At 51.5% G+C, this 23048-nt stretch overlaps 4 protein-coding genes across 5 annotated transcripts; 3 read left to right on the top strand and 1 right to left on the bottom strand.

The window, feature by feature from the left end:
- Nucleotides 1–789: 789 nt before the first annotated feature.
- Nucleotides 790–3214, bottom strand: FOXG_06533 (uncharacterized protein). Its single transcript, XM_018385217.1, has one exon. The coding sequence runs from the start codon at nucleotides 2557–2559 to the stop codon at nucleotides 1225–1227; it is 1335 nt and encodes a 444-aa protein (XP_018242463.1). The 5' UTR covers nucleotides 2560–3214; the 3' UTR covers nucleotides 790–1224.
- A 7282-nt stretch (nucleotides 3215–10496) lies between these two features.
- Nucleotides 10497–14051, top strand: FOXG_06532 (uncharacterized protein; the record flags this gene model as incomplete). Its single annotated transcript, XM_018385216.1, has 2 exons — nucleotides 10497–12384; nucleotides 13354–14051. The coding sequence occupies 2 exons, from the start codon at nucleotides 10497–10499 to the stop codon at nucleotides 14049–14051; spliced, it is 2586 nt and encodes an 861-aa protein (XP_018242462.1).
- Nucleotides 14052–14790: 739 nt separating this feature from the next.
- FOXG_06531 (uncharacterized protein) lies at nucleotides 14791–18050 on the top strand (the record flags this gene model as incomplete). The annotated part of the gene is made up of 3 exons (XM_018385215.1): nucleotides 14791–15055; nucleotides 15118–15768; nucleotides 15814–18050. 3 exons carry the CDS (start codon nucleotides 14791–14793, stop codon nucleotides 18048–18050), a joined length of 3153 nt encoding a protein of 1050 aa, XP_018242461.1.
- Nucleotides 18051–19972: 1922 nt separating this feature from the next.
- Nucleotides 19973–21324, top strand: FOXG_19289 (uncharacterized protein). 2 transcript variants are annotated; one of them, XM_018399492.1, is made up of 2 exons: nucleotides 20075–20810; nucleotides 20881–21318. In XM_018399492.1, the coding sequence occupies exons 1-2, from the start codon at nucleotides 20210–20212 to the stop codon at nucleotides 20928–20930; spliced, it is 651 nt and encodes a 216-aa protein (XP_018242460.1). In that variant the 5' UTR covers nucleotides 20075–20209; the 3' UTR covers nucleotides 20931–21318. The 2 variants fall into 2 exon arrangements, with proteins under 2 accessions (XP_018242459.1, XP_018242460.1); XM_018399491.1 differs by having other exon boundaries at nucleotides 19973–21324.
- The last annotated feature ends 1724 nt before the right edge of the window (nucleotides 21325–23048 follow it).

Below are 23048 nucleotides of genomic sequence, written 5' to 3'. Positions count from 1 at the left end.
GTGTGTATTAAGCTTATTAAGGTAAAGAAGTTATATTAATAGTTAATAAGATAAGTTCTATTTAGTGCTAAATGAATGTGTTTATATACTAAATGTAATTATATAGAGGTAATGTTATATAAAGTTATTATTAATCCTAATGTCACAGCGTAAGACCAGACCAGGTTACCCTAGACCGATAGGCCAAGTGGATCTCAGTCACGTGGCGATACGTTATCGCAGAAGATCTTGACCGACCGCCAGATAGCTCCCGAACGTAGCTCCTCGAGCTACGTCTTGTCAATAGAGCCTGACCTGCCGGCAGTGCCTATCCGTAGCAATAGAACCTATCCGCCTAAAGCGTTCCCTGTTCACCTGTATTCCCGAGCCTGACCCGTGACAACTCGCTTATCATATACGTTATTTCATATATTAAGTATAACTGTAAAGAAATAACGTACATGATAAGCAGAACTTATCGTGGGGTCGTTTTGCGGAGTAATTTCGGGAAATCGTATGTGATTACACAACTACCATCTGATAAGTGCCCGGCGCCGCGCACGCGAATATCTCGACGGTTAGGAGCCAAATCGATGCAATTCCAGGGCTGGAGGATTGCTACGCTCTGGCGGTCCGTTTGGTTCAAGAGCGACGCTGTATTGACGAGCGGGCGCTGAGATATTTGCGTGTGCAGCGGCTGGGGGGCCAGGCTTCGCTGCAAGGACTACGACATAGCAATGCGCTGATCCTGCTGCTCCTTAATATTTTTTTTTTTTTTTTTTTTTTTTTTAAAAAGAAAAAAAAAAAAAAAAAAAAAAAGTTTAATAAAAAAATACGCCTTCTAGATAGATAGATAGATACGGACTAGTTACCGCTATAAATATATAAAGATCCTACCTGACGGCCAGCTTACCGTCGACGAGGGGCGGTCCGCCTCCTCCCTAGCCGAGCCCAGCGCCCCCGATGGCCCTGGCCCCGAGTCGGCCTTGGTCCCGGGCCTGGGTCATCGGGCACGGGGGTCCCTACCTGTACCCGTATCCGGCCCTGGCCCTGGCCCCGCTGGCGGCGCTGTTTGAGCTCGTCGACGAGCCGGTTCAAGCTCCGGCCAGCGCGTAAGAGCTCTAGCTCTGCAACTGCCTCCTCCTCGCTCTTGCCGGACGCCGTGCGGGCCAAGAGCTCGTCCCAGATCACCTTCCGGCGACAGAACTGCACCCTGATCCCATTCCCCGGGCGCCAGCGGCTTCCTCACGTCTCTTCTAGCACCCGTACGGCCGGCTGACCTGCAATCCCTTCCTCCCATTCCTTCCAGACATCCCACACTGTAAAGACCTTGGCCAGGGCTGCAACGACGGGCATACCTGGTACTGGAGGCTCTGGAGCCGGAGCCGGAGCCGTATTGAAGTTCAAGGTAGGGGCTGTCGACGGCGCCGGCGCCGGCGCCAGCGACACTGCTGGCCCGGCTCCAAAGTGGCCGGTAAAGGTGACAGGGACCTTGCCTTGGAGGAGGGCATCGAGGCCGCCCTGAATTCCTTCTAGCCGGGCCTCTAGCCGGATGGCCAGCCGCTGGCTATTCTGTAAGACGGCTTCGCGTGTGCTCTCTAACACACCGCTAAGCTCTGGCAACGCGCGTTGTACGAGCAGGCTTAACGGTTCCGTAGCCCCTACCGCGTCAGAGCGAACGGCGACGGCGAACTCATCCCATTCGGGCCCGTTAAAAGGGGCGTAGGCGAAGAAGGGTAGCGACGGATAGCGAGGCTGCAATACAGCCAGGTCCTGTAACAGTACTATACGCAGGCGCCGCATAAGCTTAAGGAAGCCGTCGGCGGCTAGGTCGTCGTCGTCGAGGCCACCTTCTGCCCAGCATTGCCGGCGCGCGCGAGCCTCAAAGCGAGGCTCCCACTCCTCGATCCACGGCCAGAGCTGCTTTTGTAAGACGTACGGGGGCTCGTGGGCCGCACGCGCGAGGAAGTAGTCCCCGGGTGACGCCGAGAAGCCGGCGACAATACGCATGAACTGGCGCGGTAGATGCGTAAGATAGGCCTGGCAGAGCACGCTCTGGTTCCAGCGGCCGGCCTGCGAGATCTGGGCGAGTGACGTGCCGTGAGTCTCCGCGTCCTGGGCGCCTACCCTGCGCGGGAGGTGCGTCTTCTTTGACGCCATAAGGCCAGCAGCACCGAAGATACGCCAGGTCTCTTGTAGCTGCGTCGGGTACGAGAGCTCCTGCTCGCGGTCCCGTCCGACAAGAACCTTGATCCGATACCAGTCCTGGCGGCGCCGGAAAGACGGGGACGGCTCGCCGGCGACGTGCCAGCGCCAGAAGAAGAGCTGTGCTAAGGCCCCTTGCGTACAGAACAAGGGGTCCTTATGCCGGAGGGCACCCATGAACTCTTTCTTTGCCGTCTTGTTTAGCTTACCGTCTTGCAAAAGGGTAACGAGGCAGCCACAGGGGGTCGGGCCTTCTGAAGACGGATAGTCGAGTAGAGACAGGTCTGCAAGCTCCATCTTACGGCGGTTTTCCCCCCGTAAGAGGTAGTAGTGGCCGAATAGGAGGTCAACTCGCGTACGGAGGTTTTGCGGCATGTATGCGGCCCCGCTGAGAAGGAGATCCTGGACCCGGAGCCATTCGTCGGGTGAATAGCCGGCCTGGATCCCGTCAGTCCCGCGGTCTTTAAAGGAGGCGCGGTCGTGCTTCCCCCGCTGCCCGGCCGCGTTGCTCAAGGAAGCCTCGTACGGCGGCGCCCCGGGGATTTTCCGTGTTTGCGTTGCCGTGGGCTACCTGGAGCCGCCAGAGCTCGATAACGGCCGCGATATAGGCGTCGATAGTGCCCCTCGTAAGCAGAGATCCTTCGGCAAGGTCTGCTGCAGCCGGCGCAAGGGCCGTGGGTGGCACGTAGCCCTCGCGGTCGTCTGCAAGCAGCTCGGCGGCCTCGGCCAGGGGGACCTCTAGGGCTTCGGCTAGGCTTTCGGCCTCTGCCAGGGCCGCGGCCTCGAGCTGCTCCTGTTCGAGCTGCCGCCGTAACTGTACAGCCTTTCCTTTGCCCTTGCCCTTACCCCGTGCCCGTGGTTTCTTTTGCGGCGGGGCAACGCGTCGTAAGAGGATATCCTCTTTGAGCCACGCTGCTAGCTTGTCTGGGGTTACGAGCTCGCCGTCGGGCCAGCTATAAAGTGAGCCGTCTGCCGCAGCCCGAGGCGTACGGCACCAGGCCTATAAGTTCTCGTCTGTTAGCCGCCCATGGGACTCTACGTAAAAAAAAGAGACAAGGGCAAAGGGGAAAAGAGAGGGCGGCGGCCGGGGGAACGCGCCTTCCACTCCCGCTACTTCGCAGCATAACTCCGTGCCGTGTTCGCCGGCTGTTCGTCCTTCTTCGCCTGAAGGCCCGCCCTCCGGGCGGCACGGGCACGCTCGTCTGCGGCCGTGTACGAGTCGTCTGCGGCCATCTCGGTCGATCAAGGCCTTTCTACGTGGTGTTTGTTTCCTGTCTGGGGCCTGATAAGTATACAATACAAGTCTATTACGCCCGGTAGGCCAACGCCTAATGGGCTCTGAAGCTAAAGGTACATACACTTCGCTAGTTATTGCCTTGCTCTCGCCAAGCCCATACAATTCTCACCTTGTTCCTTCCAGTCTAGTCATTGCTTTTCTTCTTAGTCCTCGTGATTGTTAGTAGTAGCAGGTCAACTTGAAGCCCAATTCCTCCAAGTGTTCAGTTTCCTATCTTCGGCGGCTGAAGCGGTGCCTGCTGTTGACTATTTGAGGGCGTCATAGGTTATCGGTTAGTGTTGATAAAATGTTACTAGGTTAGTAGTGTTCCCGTCATCTCCGTTCCAAGCGACCTGTAGCGATCGCGAACCTGATCGTGGCCCGCACCGCGTCCATGTCTGGCTTCCATTCCTGACCGTCTGATGCTGCCTTACCTCCCAGATGAAAGGAGAGGTTGCCGCGTTTCTCATTTATACTCTGAAACATCTCTTTGCGTTGTGTCGTCCATTTAACGCATCGAAAGAGGAAATGCTCTACCGTTTCCTTTGCCCGCCTACATGGGCACTCATCCGTCGGTGCTGCCCAGATCTGATATAGATAGCCGTTCAGTCGCGCCATTCCGGTTCTAAGCTGCGCCAGCACGCTGGCTTCCTTCCATGATAATTGGTCGTATAGCAGGCGGGTATGTTTACCGGGCAGAGCTGAGTCGACCTTCCTAGAATGCCTGCCAACTCCATCTGGTAGCTTCCTTTCCGTTCGTAGATCTGCCCTCGCTCGATTGAGAATTGTAGTCTTCGCTTTGGTCATTCCTCTCTGCGGCGTCATGTACGGCTCCGTTGCATGACGGGCCGACATCTTGGCTGTCTTTTGAATGTTGAGCTCACTATTAGAGGATAGCCAGATGATATTGACTCTGTTGCCGTTTCCTCGGAGCTTCTCTACAGCATCATATATCTCTCGGATGTGCCCTTGGCCTGACTGCTGGCGTGGGTTACCTATAGCCTGGGCTGCAGATCTGTTACTCGTCAAGATCACAATAACTCGATACTTCATCTCTGGCAGACAGCCGAGGCCATGAGCAATCGCTGCTAGTTCGGCTGTGTAGGGGTTGTGTTCTTCCCTCGTACCCAGGGTGGCCGAAAAGGTTTCGCTGATCTTGCCGGTTCTTGTTACGGATATAGGGATTCTGGTAGTTCCTCCCATGCCGACCAGATCATTTCGCGCGGAGCTGCTTGTCGCTATCCTGACCGCCCATCCTGCTTTGGCTAACTCTTTGATCTTGTTTTCTTCTTCCTCTCCTTGACTATCCAGTATGGCTTGTAGGCGTGCCTCCCACGGAGCGAGGGTGAATGGCTGAATGACTTCCATGGTATCCTTCGGTAACTCTCTGCATATATCCGCGATACGCCTGAGTGGAGATATGAAGCGTCTGAAGGCTTTGATTCCTCGTAGGAGATTCCGGATCGGGTTGGTCCGCGGCAGCGTGTGTATGTCTACCCATAGCTTGCTTGCTCGTCTCCAGAACCTTTCTTGGATGGGCGCTATGTGGGCTTCAGCTTCGGCCACTCCTGTCGCCACACTTGTAAAGGATCCTATGGTTGCTTGTGCTCCTATCCTTTGTACTCGATGGATCGCATACGCCGATGCTGTTTTGCACGCATGCATCCAGACGTTGGAGGCATAGTCCACCACAGGGGCTACCATGGCTGTAAAAAGCTGCCTCGTTGTCGAGGGAGCCATTCCCTTCAGCCGTTTCAGTTCCATCGCAGCTCCTAAACCCTTCGTTGCTGCCCTTGCGATGTGTTGCTTGTAGTGAAGCCGTGAGTCCATGATGACCCCCAAGATCTTGACCTGATCCTTCGGAAAGACTCTCTCACCCTTAATAGTAAATGGTTCTGAGTCTACTCTGCCTGTGTACCTGGTGAAATGTATGATCGCCGTCTTTTCCGCCTCAAATGTCGCGCCGCTGCGTCTCTCCCAGTCGAGAGCTTTGTCAATTATTGCTTGTATTCCTCTCCGGTTGCTCTGGGCTGTCGGTCCCGATACCCACGCAGTGTAGTCATCGACAAATGCAATAGCCCCACCATTCTTATCGATCTGAGTTTGCACTAGATCTGCATTGAAGAATAGAAACAGTATCGGCGATAGGGGCGAACCCTGCGGAAGTCCTGCTTGTGGTAGAGGTCGGCTTTCAGAACTTTGGCCATTAATTACAATGGTTGCAGTCCGCTCTGAACAAAAGGCATCGATCCAGCGCAAGAGACCCTCGGGGATCCCTCTCGCCTTCATCCGCTGCAGCAACCTCTCTTTGCACACACCATTGTATGCGCCTTTCACGTCGAAACTGACGAGGCTCACGACATGGCGTGAACGCCAAGCCGAGAAGATGTGCTCTTGTAGAAGTACGAGGGCTTGCTCCGCTGATCGTTGCTTCCGTGCACCGAAATGGTTGGTCGGGAGAAGTCCGTAAGTCTCTACCGCGTGGGAGATCCTCTCAGCAACTACCGACTCTAACACCTTACCCAGCGTAGCGAGAAGCGAGATTGGTCTCCACGCTTTCGCAATCGTGTAATCATCTTTACCTGGCTTCTTGAGTGGGATGATTCGAGCATGTCTCCACTGGTCTGGTATCACGCCTTCCTCCAGTGATGCCTGAAAGATGGCGAGGACGTCGTGTTTCACTGACGGCCAGACTTGCTTCCAGACGATCGCTGGTAGTCCATCTTCTCCTGGTGCCTTCCATGATTTTGTCGCCCACAGTTGACGTTCCACTTCTTCCAAAGTCAGGTCGGGCATCGTTACTGGGGCTCTCTGTTGTCGCGGTCCTTCGTCTTCGATAGTGTCTGGCAATGGCGGGAAGAACTTGGCTAGCAGTTCTTCGGCTTGCTCTTTATGGCTCGTTGTTGCTGTTCCGTCTGCTTTGACGAGCTGCGGTACTTTCCCAAAAGCTGCCTCATCCCCAGACTTCATGTACTTGGCTGCTTTCCAGATATTATCGTTATCCGCCAGAAACTCCTTCCAATGATTGTTCTTGCGTTGTCGGATGGCATCGTGATACTGCTTCGCCGCAGCCTTTGCCGTATTTTCCAGACCTTTAGCATCCTGCCCCGCACGCCTTACGGCTCGAGCTCGATTTCTCCAGTATGTGTATATATGCCGCAGCTGTGTGAGGTCATGGGTCCACCACCGCTTTGCGTATGGCGACGGTTTGGCTCTGGGTGTCAGTGCTCGGACTGCTTCTAGCACAGCCGACATCAACCTGTCCGTTTTCTGCTGCACCGTGCTTCCCACTGGCCTAACTCTCAGCGTCTCCACAATCCTACTATTGATCTCCTTCCAGGATGCATTCTTGAACAGAAGTCTTTCTTCCTGTTTCGGTACCGGGACTGAAATGTCGAACACCGTCTCTATCGTGCGATGGTCCGACCCGTGCTCCGTACCATGTATCGCGCATTTGATGTTTGTGTCCGCAAGCTCCTCGGACGCCAGAACCAAGTCAATGGTTGTTTCGTAGTCTCCGCTTTGCCATGTCTTTGTGCCCCGGCGAAGGAGGTTCCTAAGCATGAAATCGTTCATCAAGTCAATGATCGGATCCGCCTCGCCCTGTCTCTCCACTGATATATCGTCTCCGCCCCACATCTGGTCGTGGCGGTTAAAGTCGCCAGCAATGACCAGATCTACCGCTCTCCCCGATCTCTGTCTCACCTCTTTAATAGCTTTACGAAGCTTAGCGCATATGTCTTGTAGAGCTTGGCCGTCCCCCCCCGGCACGTAGATAGACGCCGTGAAGACCAGACGATCTGGCAGCCGAACAACCGCTGCCGTCACGTCTGGGGAGTCTATCGGCACCTGCTCGGCTTCCACCTCCTTGTTCACCCAAAGCATACTCCGAATCACCCATCTACCTTCCCTCTCTGTCGTAGGCACCATCTTGACCCATTTGTGGTGCCCCATCGGTATTGTTAATAGCCTACCCTGAATCCTCCGTGCTTGGGGTTCTTGGATGGCTAATACGGTTGCATCCTTAATGTCCTTGTCGTTCATTAAACTATCATGTACCGGTCCTTGCTTTCTGACATTCAGTTGAAACAATCGGAATATGCTATTCATGCTGCGATGGATAGAGCTTCCGACAGTTTCTGCTGTATGACTCGTGGGGGCCGCCGCATGGGATACATTTCGGAAGCGTTTCTGTGCATGCACTGTGGTGATGGCCTTCTTGCGCGCATCTGCCACAGACTTGTGGTCTGTCGCATTGGTAGGCCTTATGGCTCGTGATCTGTTGGCAATTGTAACATTGCTTGGGGCGGTCACGACGTTCAAACGCCTTTGTAGTACCGGATTCTCCTCCAGCCACAAAGAATCCTTCGTTAATAAATCGCCTAGCTTCTGAACGTTTTTTAAGGTATACAACCATCGAGCCGTACGCCTTGGGGACGTCTCTCTTGCTGAGCCATGCTACCTTTGCGACATCGGTGTCATTTTCTCGGCCGAGCATCTCGGTGATCTCAGTTCGGACTTCGTTCCTCTCGTTCAGCACCGCAATACGGCTGACATTATCCACTCTGATAGGGTACAGGTCGTCTCGTAGGATACGGGCTCCTGTGGCCAGTTTTGTTTCCGCTGCGCGTTTCACAATCTCATGCTCGCTCTCGTCCCTGCAGGTGATCCTGACACGGTGGGGATTCTTTGGGTCCTTAGTCACCGCTCGGCATCGCCACGTGGGATTGTCTAGTTCGGATCGGACTTGGTTCTCCACTGTCGCTCGGATCGTCCCGGCTGAGAGCCTAGCCTCATCTTCTCCTAGGCTCGAAACGTCAATCGTGCAGTAGAGCACGTCTGTGGGGTTCGGAGGAGCGGCTAAGGTCCTCGAATCGTTGTGGGGTAAGAACGGTGTCAGTCGTGTGACGTCAGCATATGATCGTTGAGGCCCGTCCACTGCATTTGTAGCGATAGTTTCGAGCTGCTCGCGGACGCGCTGCAGCTCCTCGGTCATCTGATCCTTGATCTCTACCATCTGCTTGCCCATCTCGTGCACTGTCTCTTCCTGCTTTGCAACAGCTTCCTTGAGTTCCTTGGTCATCTCCATCTGTTCCCTCAGCGCTTCCTGCAGCCTCTTGGTCTCCCTGCGCGACTCCGCCAAGAGATCCAGCGCCTTCTGCAGCATTGCCCTTCCATCGCTGCTGCTGCCACTGCCGCTACTCTTTCGGGTTTCGGTCGGTCGGTCGATCTGTTCTTCGGCCGGTACATTTCGCGTCGTCTGCCGGGTAGTTTTTCGCGATTCTTTGGCCGTGTCTTCCAATTGTCGCGCGGTGTCTCGGACCTTGCTCGTTGGCCTCACCATTCGACTTGGTCTCTTTGGCGTCGAAAAGGGGGCGTCATCCTGCTCCACTACGATCTCGGCCCCTATTGGGTCCGCCATGACGGGCAGTCTCCACCACGAATTTTCTCCCAAACAACGATGATTCTTCTGATCCCTTCGCGTGTAGTTAAAAATGCAGTCGTCCCCGTTTTCCACTTTTTTCCCCATTTTAGAAGGACGGGTACCTGTCCGCCTATTGACCGCCCGGACGACCCGGCAACGTGCACGGGCCAGATTTGTTGTATTTCGTCGAAATACCACAGTAGGCTCAGCTGCCTTCTTCACTTTTTCACTTTTTCATAAGGCGTTATCGAGGGCTGACTAGGCTCGGCTCTAGGCTCAGCTATGTTCCCTAGCCTAGTCCTATGTTTCATACTACGGTGTTCCGGCCTTTTCAACATCCTCAGTTGTGGCTGAGACAGATATTCAGCTCCCGCTCATAGCGCGAAAACCCCAAGGCTTTCTCCGAATCCCACGATATTTGTAGCCCCCAGCCGCACGCTAACATCCGCGCGATATATTCGGTTAATTGTGCTTCAACCAGCTCTCTCATGTACCCACCCAATTCACTGTTCTCTTATTAATATTCACACGTGGTTGCGGAGGTGGATACACTTGCCGCGGCACTGAAAACAGAGCATCAACGCAGTCGACACAGACCCTGTCGGATTCATTATGCCAACGGTTGGGCTCATAATTATTCAAGAATTCGTCAGTTAATAATAACGAGGCACTTGCGGGATACCAGGCATATAGATAGAGAACAGCATGACCCCGCGTCCATCTAGTTTGAGCCAACGCTTCCTGCCTGAGCCCTTCTGTCGTGTTTGACTAATCCTTGCACAGGAGGGCAGATGTGCCACTATCACATCGATATCACACTAATCCATTACTACCACCCAGCTGCCTACTCCGTACTGTCGCCTGCGATTGCTATGGGAATAAGGCCACTCTTTATCATATAGATAGAGCACCCAAAGCGCTTCAACTAGTCACTCCGTAGATACACAGTTTATAGTCAATCCAGTAAATATTTCCCATCATCATAGCCTTCTCCCAACAATTATGATATGCACTATCCCACAAACGGCAGCTGTCCAGATGCCAGGTCGGGCCAGTTCCATCGCCAGCTTAGGGCAACTAGCCGGCTGAATATCTCATGTGGTTAGTGTACATTATGCGACACAATTTTGTTGCTTCTGATGGGCTGAAGGGGCTTTTGAGGCTTCTCACCGTGGAGATTAGATGCCTGTGCAGACCAGCAAAAAGAGACCGTGCATAGCTCAAAACGGCAAGCCTTAGGCCTGATTTGGGAGCTGCTGGCCAGCGGCTGACGGGCTGCTCAAACGCTCTGGTGGTGATTGATTCCGGCGGCTTAAAAAGAGGCGCCCTCTCGCCTTAACAAAGGGTCTCTGCCTTATCATAGCCTCCGGCCCGCAGGGCCTGAGGGATGAGGCTAGGACTGGTCTTTCCCTGTCGATTAGTCGCTTCATCTGGTTCATAGGTAACCTAAAGCTCATGGGCGTCCACACCAGCTCCCTTCCCGCCCCCCACCAAACCAAGACCGGAGGCGTCCCGGCCATCGCCATAAATCCTCCGTCCTCGTCCAAATAGTCTTCCTCGCCGATAAACTTCCTGCGTTGCTTCATCGCGTTCATAGAAAACATAAAGCTCATGGACGTCTACACTAACCCCCCCTCAAACACCTACAGCCTCGGCACCCTCTTCACTCTACCCACGAAAGCCGGCGGCGTCCCGGCCATCTCCATAAAATCCTCCAACTTCCCCATCCTCATCGCCGCCTACTCCATCCTCATCCAAATCATCTTCGCGAGCCTATGGCAGTTCTTGGCCAACCTTGTTCTCCTCTTCCACGCGCTCCGGGACGCTGATGCGGGTCGCGCACGCTATGTCGCTTTAGTCGCCTTCTGGAACTCGAGCAACCCCTGGACAGCCATAACCACGATGGGGGCCTTCCTCTGTCAGGCCACCATTAACGGCGGAAACGGGCGAGTGTCCCGACCAGAGAAATTCCACGGCATCATCCTCTTCCTCCTCTCCGTGATCATCGCTTTCGGCGGAATTGCCGCATCGATATTCATTCCCAACGCCATGTCCCTTGGCCCTGCTGCGCCAGTCCACCCAAAATCCGTCTTCCTCCCCGAGCTCGAAGACATCGCATCGTCATCAAGCATCCGCATCGATCGGCTGAACGCCCCCGCCATATTGCGTGCACTAGGGAGCACAGAGGCGTTTAAGGACGTGACTGCGAGGAAGAACGTCGATACAGTGAAGACGACATTGCCGGGTAGCAATGCGACCCACCCACGGCAGCGGTACGATTACCGGTACACCATCACTGCAAGGGAGTTCGGGTTGCAAGCCCCTTTGGAGTTCTCGCATAAAGTCCAGGGATCCTGCATTACCGAATATAATTGGCTCCGTCCTGTCCCAGACATTGCAGACCCAGCGCGGTTTAACGGATACGTTCCATTCGACCTCGACCCCGTGGAGCCAATCCTGTTAGACCCAACCGACAACATGACCGCGTTGTGGACCCAGCCAAGCATGGGAATTGAATACCACCCCTCGGACGAGGACCTGACGATCACGAACCGCTCATTTGCCCTGATCCCCCAACTCGCACACGCCGGGAGTATCACGGCCAGTACAGATCCATGGTACCTTACCGAGCCGTTCAATTCAGAAACTGAGGGGTTCTTGGGATACCGCGTCAAATCCGGTCGCCCAGCCATGTCCTGCTGGGAAGAATCCCTCCTCTGCCTACACAAAACCTGTACATCTGTAGACGGCATCAAAAAAACGCCTCTCCCCAAGGGCCTGCGCATAATTGTCATGGGCAAATTCTCCATTCCCGTACTTACTAAAATAATCCTATCAGCTGGACCTGCGGCCCTTAAATCTGTCGCTGGTATTGGGTGGACAGGACTCCTGGACTGTGCGTCCTCGACGCTAAAAGACGACCTTGACAGGCTGGTCCTCGCAGCTTATCTTAACTCCCGTGAAGTATTCCGCGAGACTGCACTTTTGGGCCCACAAGCAGGAATGAGCAACATCCTCGAATCCGCGAACGGTGACCTCTTTCCCGGGTCTGCGGACTTTGTCATGTTGACGGGTGATGTCACAGCGATATCTTATTCCTCCCTCATTGCTATACCCGTGACATGTCTTGCTGTCACATTCCTTGCTGCAATGCTCCCACTGGTGAGGAAAATGGTTTTAAAAGCGCCTACCACTAATCGAAGACGCGCGTCCGTGACGTATGCTGCCCTCTGCGCAGGGTTGAGGGCCACTCAGTTGTATAGGATGGTGGACGAGAAAATACTCTGCACGCCAGATTGGATTAATAGGAAGAACATTATTCCGTTGCCCCCACCTGTTGAGACAATGCCGAGGGTGTTGATTCCTTCTTTTGTTGGAAACGCAGTGGAGTTTCAAGAAGACGGGGAAGACGGGGATGGCGGAGATGGCGGGGATCGTTGTCGTCTGACAGGCGCAGACGATGGGGGGAGAAGAGACAGTTCTTCTATTGAGATTGCGAGTGAGGATGGAGTTAGCCTCGATATTTTGGCACCTCCTTGAGCTATCGGGTCGAGTTTAAGTCGAGGTTTGGATAAAGATAGGCTCCCATACTCTCAGCGCTCATCGTATCTCAACTCAATCAATCAATCACCCCAATCAAATCAATCAAATCATCGAATTCTTCCTTTCAATCAAATCAAATCACACATTTCTAAAGTTGAAATAATTGACATATGCATCATGTGATCGCCTAATCTCGAGGGAAAATCCAGATCTTCCCGAACCACTACCCTACACTAGATATTTGCAGATGGAAGTCTACTCTCAACAACTCTCCCCTGTAAAAATTCTTTCTTGGCACGCACTGTTAGTGCACTGTTAGGAGCGGGATTTTCTACGGGCTACTCGGCCACACAATACTGCGGGGACGCCATCGGCTCCCTAACAGCAGTTTTCAGAGAAGGAATTTTGGAGAGTTCACCTTCTCTGACAACACCTTTGTCGGATCTAATGGCGGCACCTCAGAACCAGAACGCCTTAGATATCGGAGGACGGTGCCCGTGGCATCGGTAGCGACATCCTCCCGATCAACGACGCCGATTGCGATGGGTTTTTCCCCTTTGAAGGCAAGCCGCACCGCCGGCCTCTGATTCCTTCCCAAGGTTTTTCCCTGCCGCCACGACAGTCGACTACGAGCTACAACTTGGTTACTGGAGATTGTGGACTGCGTCAGCAGATGTAGTGATGCGTGAGAGAATTCTGGTCGGTGGAAAAAGCTCGACAGTAGATTGCCCCCGAACCCGCTGACGGGTGACGGGCTTGAGAAATACAGCACCTTTTGTGCCATTGGTATGCTGGATGGTGAAGGAAGCGGGGTTTCCCTGTACCTAGCTAGCTCAGCACGTCTTTTGCTCCAGTAGGAGATCTGGCTTCGTTACAGCCACCCAGACGAAAAATATACAAACAAACAAAAAAAACAAACAAACAGTCTACTCTCAAACCGACGCCGCGGCTGCTTTTCGAGCCATCAGAAGAAGCTACCTGCTCGGCTTCAACCAGGATGTTCAGATCGCCAAAAGAGGCTTTCATCGTGTGGTCCGTCGGGCCAAGAGGCGCTATTGGCGTAACCTCATCGATGGCTTCTCCAGCAGTAGCGATGTTTTCAAAGCTGTCCGGTGGCTAAAGTTCCCAGGAGCCTTCCAGCCGCCACCTCTACAGGTCGATAACGTCGTGTACGAAAGCCAGATGGGTAAAGCCAACGCACTCCGACAGGCTACCCTTGAACGAAGAACTGCGGAGGACGACATCGCAAACGCATGGACGCCAGTATTCCCACCTAGATCGATCCCATTCTCTCCAGAAATCTCTCTGGAGGAGGCGCAATATGCGACTTGTTACACAGGCAATACATCCCCAGGGTCAGACAACATCACAGTCAAACTTCTTGAAGCAGTATGGCATATTATCGGTACACACGTCCGTCGTCTCTTCGAAAGATGCCTTACCATAGGCCATCATCCAAAACCATTCAAGGAGGCGGAGGTGGTCATGATCGCGAAACCGGGACGGAGAGACCTTACCGAACCACGAGCATGGCGACCCATCTCACTGCTCTCCTGTCTTGGTAAGGGACTAGAACGACTGATCGCGCGCCGCCTAGCCTACTGTACCAATTACCACTGGTAATGACATTCATTACAAGTTTTTGTGGCCCGTGCACCACTCTTTTCCAACCTCTTGTGCCTGGGTTCGAATACAAGAAATCCTGGTCCGTGCACTCTCCTCACTCCACCAATCATTGTGATACAAAAGCTGAGTTCCCTGTCTTCTATGCTGTAGGGGGTGCGCCTGAAAACTTAATTGTAATGACTGTAATAAGGATGATCTGGTGGCATGTCCCCCTTTCCAACTTTCCCTATCACAGGAGGAAACCCCAAGCTGATAATCACTCGCGCAACTCGCCTGACAGTCCTTGGCCACTTCGATACCGCGATTCTGCAATACTGTACTGGTTGTGCACTTGACATAGAAGCCATAATGGCTGATGATACGCTGCTCTCTCGACTGAAGCTATCCATCGAATCTCGTGCTCGAGTTCTCATATGCTGCCACGATACTTGTCGCTTCGCTCTCGCTTCTGATCCGGCTCAAGTTAGCGAGCATCTTCGGAGAAAACACAAAGTGACTGCTGCGGACCGCCGTCAATTAACCCGTTTCTTGAGCGCCAGCACCCAAGAATTACGGGATCCATCTGAAGCTCGTGTTCGAAAGGACGGCTTAACCCTACGATCCGGACTTGTGTCTCGTTCATGGATATATATGCAAATTCTGTACTGAGCGCGCGGCGAGCTCCCAAGTGATCTCTCGTCATGTGGCCTCAAACCATGAGGAGGAGAGGCTTCGACTAGGGGTCCGAAGAAAAGCCATGTACGAGCCTGCGTTCTTGCAAGCGTGGACCAAGAGTCCTCCTGGAGGACGTTACTGGATTGTTGAATACGGCGGGTCCTCAGTCAGACCAGTCGGTGGTAAGGAAGCTCACGACCATCTCAAGGACATCTTTGAGCGAGAGCAGGGAAGACAGAGACTCTTAAAAGAAATGGACCTACCGGATGGAACTGGCATGAACAGCGGTCCCCAAAACACAACATTCCCTGGCTTGAGAGGACCGGCTGGGAGCAAACATTCCGTGGGTTTGACCGAAACCTACTTAAAAATCTAACTGTTGTGCCATCGTCTACGACTTCACGCCAAGGACTGGTATTGGCAGCAAACATGGGCCTGTCTAGTTATATCGGATCCGAACGGCAGATAATCAGTTCTGCTGGTGATGAAAGCAGAATCGCTAATCTCATCGCTGCGGTAGACGCCGTGATGGACCGCTGCGAGCAGACGGCGCGGACAACAAGCAGGAGCCTGTTATGTTGGCTACGTAGCGTACGACCCCACGTCTGCTACGCCAAGCCCTTCACTTTTGTGGGGAAGGCCGCTAGCAGGAAGCAGTACATTCGAGTGCTTAAAAGGTTTATTGCCATGGTCTTTCGAGCCTTCAACCTACCTGCAGACATCCGACGGCGTCAAGCCGGCATACGGCTCAAGAAAGCACATATTCGTCTAATATCGGCATTGTGGAACCACGAGATTTGGAAGCAGTGTAACACCTCGGTTGAGGGCTTCTGGACATTAATCAAGTCATCTACCACGACTGACATTGAAGATGAGTTAGATGAAGAGAGCAATGATGAAGAGAGGCACAATGACGACAAAATCTCGAGTGGATATGAAAGTGATGCCACATTGGGGTTTGAGGGCTCGGAAAACGACGACGTGGATGATGGAAATAGTGAATACGAAGATGACGAAACACTTGAGCAAGACGACATTGACGATCACAAAGTGGAGACTCGTACGCTAGGAGAATCGGATGGGATGACATAACCATTGGTCGAAGAAGTGTTGGAACTGCTATTCGGACTGATTATGGAGTTCAGTACCGAAGAAGTCATAGATGGGCGACCGGCGTCGACCCTGTTGGTATATTTTAGTGGGATTCTTGGATTCACAGCCGATCTCAACAGCTTTCTCCCGGCCAGGTCGTATACGTCTAACCTTGCGGCATTGATATACATTCAACGACTTCTGTTCCTTGAGTATGCCTTACCAGCACGAGGTTATGCTACCCTTGGAATCACACGACGTCCTCGGACAGGCCAGGTTCTACTGCTACAGAAAACAAGGCTGGAATACCTAGTTCTCGGATCACAGTCGCCATTCGAAGAACTCTTCTCGCTCCTCGCATACGGAAGGGCAATAGCTGGCTCAGAGACGCCCGCGTTCCTTCTCAGATGGAGCGATGATAGCCAGACTGTGTCATACAAAGACGAAATCTCGGTCCATATGGAACAGTTCCGACGTCTCCCAATGACGCTTTTAGAGCGGGCGGAAACTCTTTCTGGGCAATTGATGTATGGATGGAAACCTCCCTGTGACCTTTCTTATGTGAAAGACGACATCTCGAATACGACACACGGATTCTCATTCGTTAGTCATCCGAAGAACGATCTGACAGAAGCGTATTTGGAGCTATCGTTGAAAGCTTGCACCAGTCAAGCAAGCCCACTCTCGCGCAAAGGAAAATGGCATCATGGTGCTATCCTTGCATTTTTGAAAAAGGAAGAAGCATTGCGCGAGATCTTAGCCGATCTTATGCTCATGACATGCGGTGGTCAGCCTCGCTCACCAGACTTACTGGAAGTCCGGGTTCGCAATCATGGAACTGCTGAGCGAAGTTTCTACGTATACAATGGCTTCATGATCTATGTCACTCGCAGTCACAAGGCAAAGCGTTCAACAAACAGAGAGTTCATCGTTGCCCGATTCTTTCCCTTTCAGGTCGGACAGTTACTATATACATATCTTGTGTATATCCGTCCTTTCGTGGACATGCTTGCCCGAGAGCACGAACCCTACACGAACGAATGCTCGCCATATTTTTTCAGGACTAGACCAAATAGTGACAGCCAATGTTGGTCCACCGAGCGCCTCACCAGAATAGTCAAGCGATTCACGCACGAGGTCTGGGACCAAGGCGTCAACCTGCGACTCTTGCGACAGCTTTGTATCGGTATCACTGATAGGCATGTTCGGGAGGTAAGCCAGCCTTTCAACCGATTCGACGACCGGACGGATAAGGCGGATCGCGGGGTTACTTTTGCTTGGTCGAGCGGCCATCGCCCACTACAACGAGCAAGAACATATGGGCTCGATGGAGCTTTCCCGACGCATTTGCAACCCCAATTGCTCGAACGCTACGAATGGGTGTCGGTTCGTTGGCATGAGTTCTTGCATATGCCTAGCAGATGTGTATCTCCGTCGATGCGCGTCGGAACAAGTTCAGGCAGACAAGAACATACCACACCAGATGCAGTGGATTTCGACGACCAATCTCACGACAATCCGTTTCAGTCACCGCCTCAGTCTTCTCCGACGGTATCGTTATCTAGTGCCATGCCCTCGAAGAGGGACCGGCAGGTTCAGAGCTCACTCAAACGCCGTGCCACAACCACATTATACCAAACCCCGGTGAAGAGAAGACCTAATCGATTCGCGGAGCTATTGTCTTCCATGGCAAATTTGACAGATAGCTCACAGAAGGAGTCTACAACTCACATGTTCGGTCATATGTGTGACTTTGGAAACTCCATGGCAGCCCAGGAATATGAGATGATAGTCTCCTATCTTGAAAGTAAACAAGTCGAGATCCGGCCGCTGGACAAAAATGAAGTGGAGATCGTTGTGTCGGGCGATTCCGACAGGGTCGTTAGCAATCAACCCTTCACGGCAGCTCCATTTCTGGACCTCAACGATCGGCTTAGCTGGATCCATAAAACTACCGAAGATTGGAAATTCGTCGGTTGTGAGCTTTGTTTCATAAACAAGGGTGAACGCGAACCCGATCATGGACTAGAAAACTGCGAGGAATGGCCTGCTAGTAAGCACGCTAAGCGTATCTTGAGCTGGTTAATTACTTTGAAGATCCCGCGGTACTACGACACACGGGGAGCGTGCAGTATGTGTGGGCACGGCTGGCTGGTTTGTGGCGAGATGAGACATGGAGAGCTGATCAGGCGAAAGGTGTACGAGGAAGATGCTGGTAGCCAGGAAGCAGATTTAATGGGAAAGTCGTGATGCCACATCTAACTACGACGGCTATTGTGAGAACACACCAGTTGTCCGCAGAATGATCGCAGCTCTATGCGCATATGATAATCAGATACTGGGGAAAGTCTTGACAAAAACGACTCTTGATCACGAAAATCTCGACCTAACATTGGAAAGTCAGGCCAGGCAATGGTTGGAACAGCGTATACTGTCTCCCGATGATTACTGGATGTCGAGACTCGTCTATGTGCTAGATCAGCTAGTCGTGGCGTATGACTTCCGACGGTCAAAGGGGCGAGTGGCAGAGCATAACGATCGGACAATCGACTTGAAATGTCAAAGACAACAGAGTGACGATCTGGAGGTACGTAATTGGAGGGCTGCTCTTGACTGGTTGAAAGGGCGATGTTCTTTCTGTGCGGGACGTGGCTTGCGCGGCGCGCATATTTGTCACACACTCAGGCAGTGCAATAGGGGAGGGGCCATCGAGCTCGTCAAAGGATTAGGCGAAATGTTCTATGACGAGGGCTTCACTCCATCAACTGGCTGCGAGCTTTGCAATTTACCATACTTATTTTGCGCCAGGTGGAGGATGAGTAGCCAGGGAGAATGGACACTGGAGCCAGGGGGAAGATGCACTTATGAGAGGCATCTATTATGCGACAGCATCATTGGTTTTATTAGTTGTGGAGCCCGGTATTATGAGGAAGATCTGTTGCAAGAGGTAAGTGAGCATTGCGGGGATGATGATGAGGGCCTTCCATATTCCTACGATGAGGAGGATGTAGCTTTATGGTTGAGTCGGCCATTGGAACTAGGCGGTGTTGTTGCTTCGGAAATGTTAAGAAGGCTATGTATATGGACTCTAGGCTTGGCGGAGTTTGAATATCCAGAAAGGCAGGATGATCTCGAAGATATCTGAGGGCACTGTGGATTAGGGCGTTATCAGAGATAGACAATACCCGAGATATGTAACTTTCTCATCCATGAAGGCTACAAAGCAGCCGTTCGGCCCGGCGCTGGCATCGAGTCACACTTTCGATTTGTCCATCAGCTAAAGGCCCAAGTGCTCAAGGACATCAAGGACTACTTTAGCACATTAGAACTAGCTGACCCAAATATCGATTTTTTACCCACTCAGACTGGACACTAAATGTAGTATAAATCTTATTACCATTATATAAATACATACACTATAGCCTTTAGACTCAACTTATTTATATTTTTATAAGACCTTCTAGCTTGTTGTTGGTATATTCGTCTTGGAAGTTGCTGAACTCGTCGTCGGCCCCAAGCTTTGCAGCCAATCAGAATTTAGCGGTCAAGCTGTGGCCGTTTTTGGATATGTGGGGCCGTCACTCAGCCAATCATGAATTTCGTGGTCAAGATCCATCCATTTTCAGAAGCGTATCACCGCTAATTCATATAGGGCCTAGCGCAGCATTCCAAAAAGCTAAGCCGAAAAGGAGGGAGACCTGTTAATTGTCATTCAATGTCTGTGGGTTTTCTTGTTATTGCATGAGTTAGAACATCAAAATACGAATCCGCCCAGACTAATACTCTACTCCCTGCGTTATAAGAGAGTAGATATCTATATTGCTGGTATACTAACTGTAGCTAATCTGGCCCGCCATATCTCTTTGAGCGTCATAAGCCTACACTTGCGTACCGGACAGGGGGTCTAGCCAACCAGAGGACATCAAATGAAAGGTACATTCAGCCCCACCTAATTTATGCGGTGATAGAAGTCCCAACAATTCCCGGATCTACATAGGGGTACTTTGCACTCCTGACAGCCGTACTGTTTTTAACTAGCAGAATCACTAGCGATTCAATTTAACCTAAGCGGAGTTGGTGTGTCGAGCATTCTTCTCAAGAATGTAGATACATAAATTAAAAACGCACTGCGCCTCCTGTTTCTGAGCAATCATCGTCTAGTGCTTTTGCTCCATATTTTCCCCTCTCGAAACGCCACACAAGACACGGCTCATACGAGTGAATGACGTCTCCACTGACCAATCACTGACATTACCGTTGCATGTCATCAACTACGGGAAGCCGACCAAATCGTCCTCGACGCTATCTTCGCCTCTTATACAACTCAGGCCCGAGATGACCATTAAGTATTCATGCTTGTCTCTGGTATAACTTTCTTTTAAATTGAATGAGAGTTTATACGTGTAATCATGCTCCACCCCACTCCCTCGAACTCCAGCCTGTTCCTTGCCATACCGGAAGAAATTCGCCGGCAAATCTATGAATTGTGCATTCCACTCAACTTTCGTGCTGTTGTACGCCAAGATATGTGCTCTTTGGTCTGTGGAGAAGGTGACGGTTTTCAATCCGAGCAAGAGACTCATGGCACTGAAGAGGTTCCTGAAGAGGCTCCTGAAGACCACTCATCAGACATAGTGGATGCTGATGACGGGGGCTTGCCTGGGTCACCAATGTTGCACGATATCGAGGCGTCTTCAAGTCGTCCGGATGCCTTACCTGGACTCCTTCTTGTGTGCCGCCAGATCACAGATGAAATCAAGCCAATGCTATACAGGAGCATTACTTTTACGGTGGACATTTGCGACGACGGCGAAGCTTATCTGGCAAGCCTGTTCAGTCTCGAGACAAGGGAGCACTTCCGTAAAATGATCCTGGTCTTGAGATCCGAGGGGCTTTGTTATCGCGACGACTTCCATATGAATCCGAAAATCTGGGACAAGCTTTTCAGTAACCTCTCGATACTGGGAATAATTGTCGAGCAGCCGGAACCTTCAACTCCATACGAATTAGGTATGGTCGATTCGGATGGCGTGAAAGAGAAGTGGATAGCGTGGCTGACACCTATTTTGGAGTACATAAGCCAAGCTATCCCCAACGACATCAAGGTCGTCGCGGATACCAATCAAATGACCGAGGCAACTCGAATTGTTGAGAGAGCGATTCCGGGGCGGTGCAATTTCCAGAATTTGCGAGACGGCGACAAGATATTTAGGAGGGCGGAGTATTCTTACGAAAGGGGCTATTGGGATGACGACGATGGGCCGACTAGCTGCAGAGACATTATTAATGATTGTGACTATGACTATTATTACTCGGACTGACTTTCTTTCGTTTCCCTACAATCCTGGGAAGGCTGGCAGATATCTGGCGTTATGGAAAGAGGACTTCTCTGATGATAGTCAAGACATTTCAAGTCACTTCTTACCCTACTGTACCGTACCAATGTTGATGTATATTACGCCACATTGTTCAATTTTATAATACTAAGGGTTTAATTATAGAGAAATAGAGAGAGTAACTATCTTTATATATATCTTTATATTATACTATTATACTATACAGTATAAAGATTTATATATTTTTATTAAGCTATTAATAAAATTGTAATAATTAAGGCTTGAGTCTATAAGAATAAAAAGGAATTAAAAAAAAGTATAACGTACATGATAAGCGAGCGTCGCAGACAAGCGAGCGTCGCACTTTTCCCACCTACATCTTACTTATCATTTAATCAATTGATTCTCAACCATAAACTATGCCACAGTCTGATACTGAGGCAAATACTCTTCTTGCCCTTCAAGCCCTTCAAATAACCCAAAACTAAGCACCCGACGAGCTGCAAATATCTATCAGGTTAATGAGCATAGGCTACGTCGCCGCCAGCAAGGGATTCAATCTCGACGCGATACCATGCCCAACTCACGAAAGCTATCGAATCTAGAAGAAGATACTCTTCTTGAGTTCATCGTCGACCTAGACTCACGAGGATATCCCCCGCGATTGAGTGGTGTTGAACAAATGGCCAATCGACTGCTTGATGCCCGCGACGCGCCACGCGTCGGCACGCGCTGGGCTATGAACTTCGTCAAGCGACAACCATTGCTCAAGATACGTTTTCAGCGGAGATATGACTATAAGAGGGCCAAATGTGAAGATCCGACCGTTATTCGTGATTGGTTTAAGCTCGTACAGAACACAATTGCGAAATATGGTATCCAATCAGATGATATCTGGAACTTTGACGAGACTGGCTTTATGATGGGTGTTATCTCAAGCGGCATGGTTGTTACATGTGCTGAAAGGCATGGACGACCTAAATCAGTACAGCCTGGAAACCGGGAATGGGTTACAGTAATCCAGGCGATTAATACGGCAGGCTGGGCGATCGAGCCGTTTATCGTGGTTGCGGGCCAAAATCATCTTAGCAACTGGTATCAAGAATGCAACCTCCCGCGCGATTGGGCTATTATAACGACCCAAAATGGCTGGACGTATAACGACACGGGCCTCAAGTGGCTAAAGCACTTTGAACGATGTACAACTAACCGATTAGTTGGTACCCATCGTCTTCTAATTCTCGACGGCCACGAAAGTCACCACTCCGTTGACTTCGAGCTATATTGCCAGGAGAAGAAAATTATCACGCTCTGTATGCCGCCTCATTCGTCTCATCTACTGCAGCCACTTGATGTTGGGTGCTTTGGGCCGCTTAAAAAGGCCTATGGTCGAGAAATCGAGCAATTTATCAGAAAGTCTGTAACCTATATTTCCAAGACCGAGTTCTTTCTGGCCTTTCACGCCGCATTCCAAGCCACTATGACAGAGAGTAACATCAAAGGCGGTTTTAGAGGAGCCGGGCTTGTTCCTCTTAACCCCGAAAGTGTGATATCAAAGCTTGATGTGCAGCTACGGACTTCAACACCTGTTGAGGAGGAGGCTAGCGCATCCACCTTGTGGGTTTCAAAGACACCAAAGACAGTCCGCGAGGTGGAATCTCAGTCTGAATTCCTCGAAAGACGAATTAGACGGCATAAGAGTAGCTCCCCAGAGTCAATTATAGGAGCATCAAAGTCTCTTGCAAAGGCAGCAACTAAAATATATCATAAGGTTACCTTATTGACTGCTGAGAACCAAGAACTTCGACGGGAAATTGAGGCACTAAGCCGACGCCGCAGGGCAAAAAGAACCCGATTACAGAAAGGAGGGGTACTGACAGTAGGGGAAGGTCAGGAACTAATTGATCAGATG

The sequence above is a fragment of the Fusarium oxysporum genome, chromosome 3 (genome assembly GCF_000149955.1).
Source record: "Fusarium oxysporum f. sp. lycopersici 4287 chromosome 3, whole genome shotgun sequence".
Classification (NCBI taxonomy): domain Eukaryota; kingdom Fungi; phylum Ascomycota; class Sordariomycetes; order Hypocreales; family Nectriaceae; genus Fusarium; species Fusarium oxysporum.
Note: the sequence above shows the minus strand (reverse complement) of the source record. Positions and strands in the feature narration are given on the sequence as shown.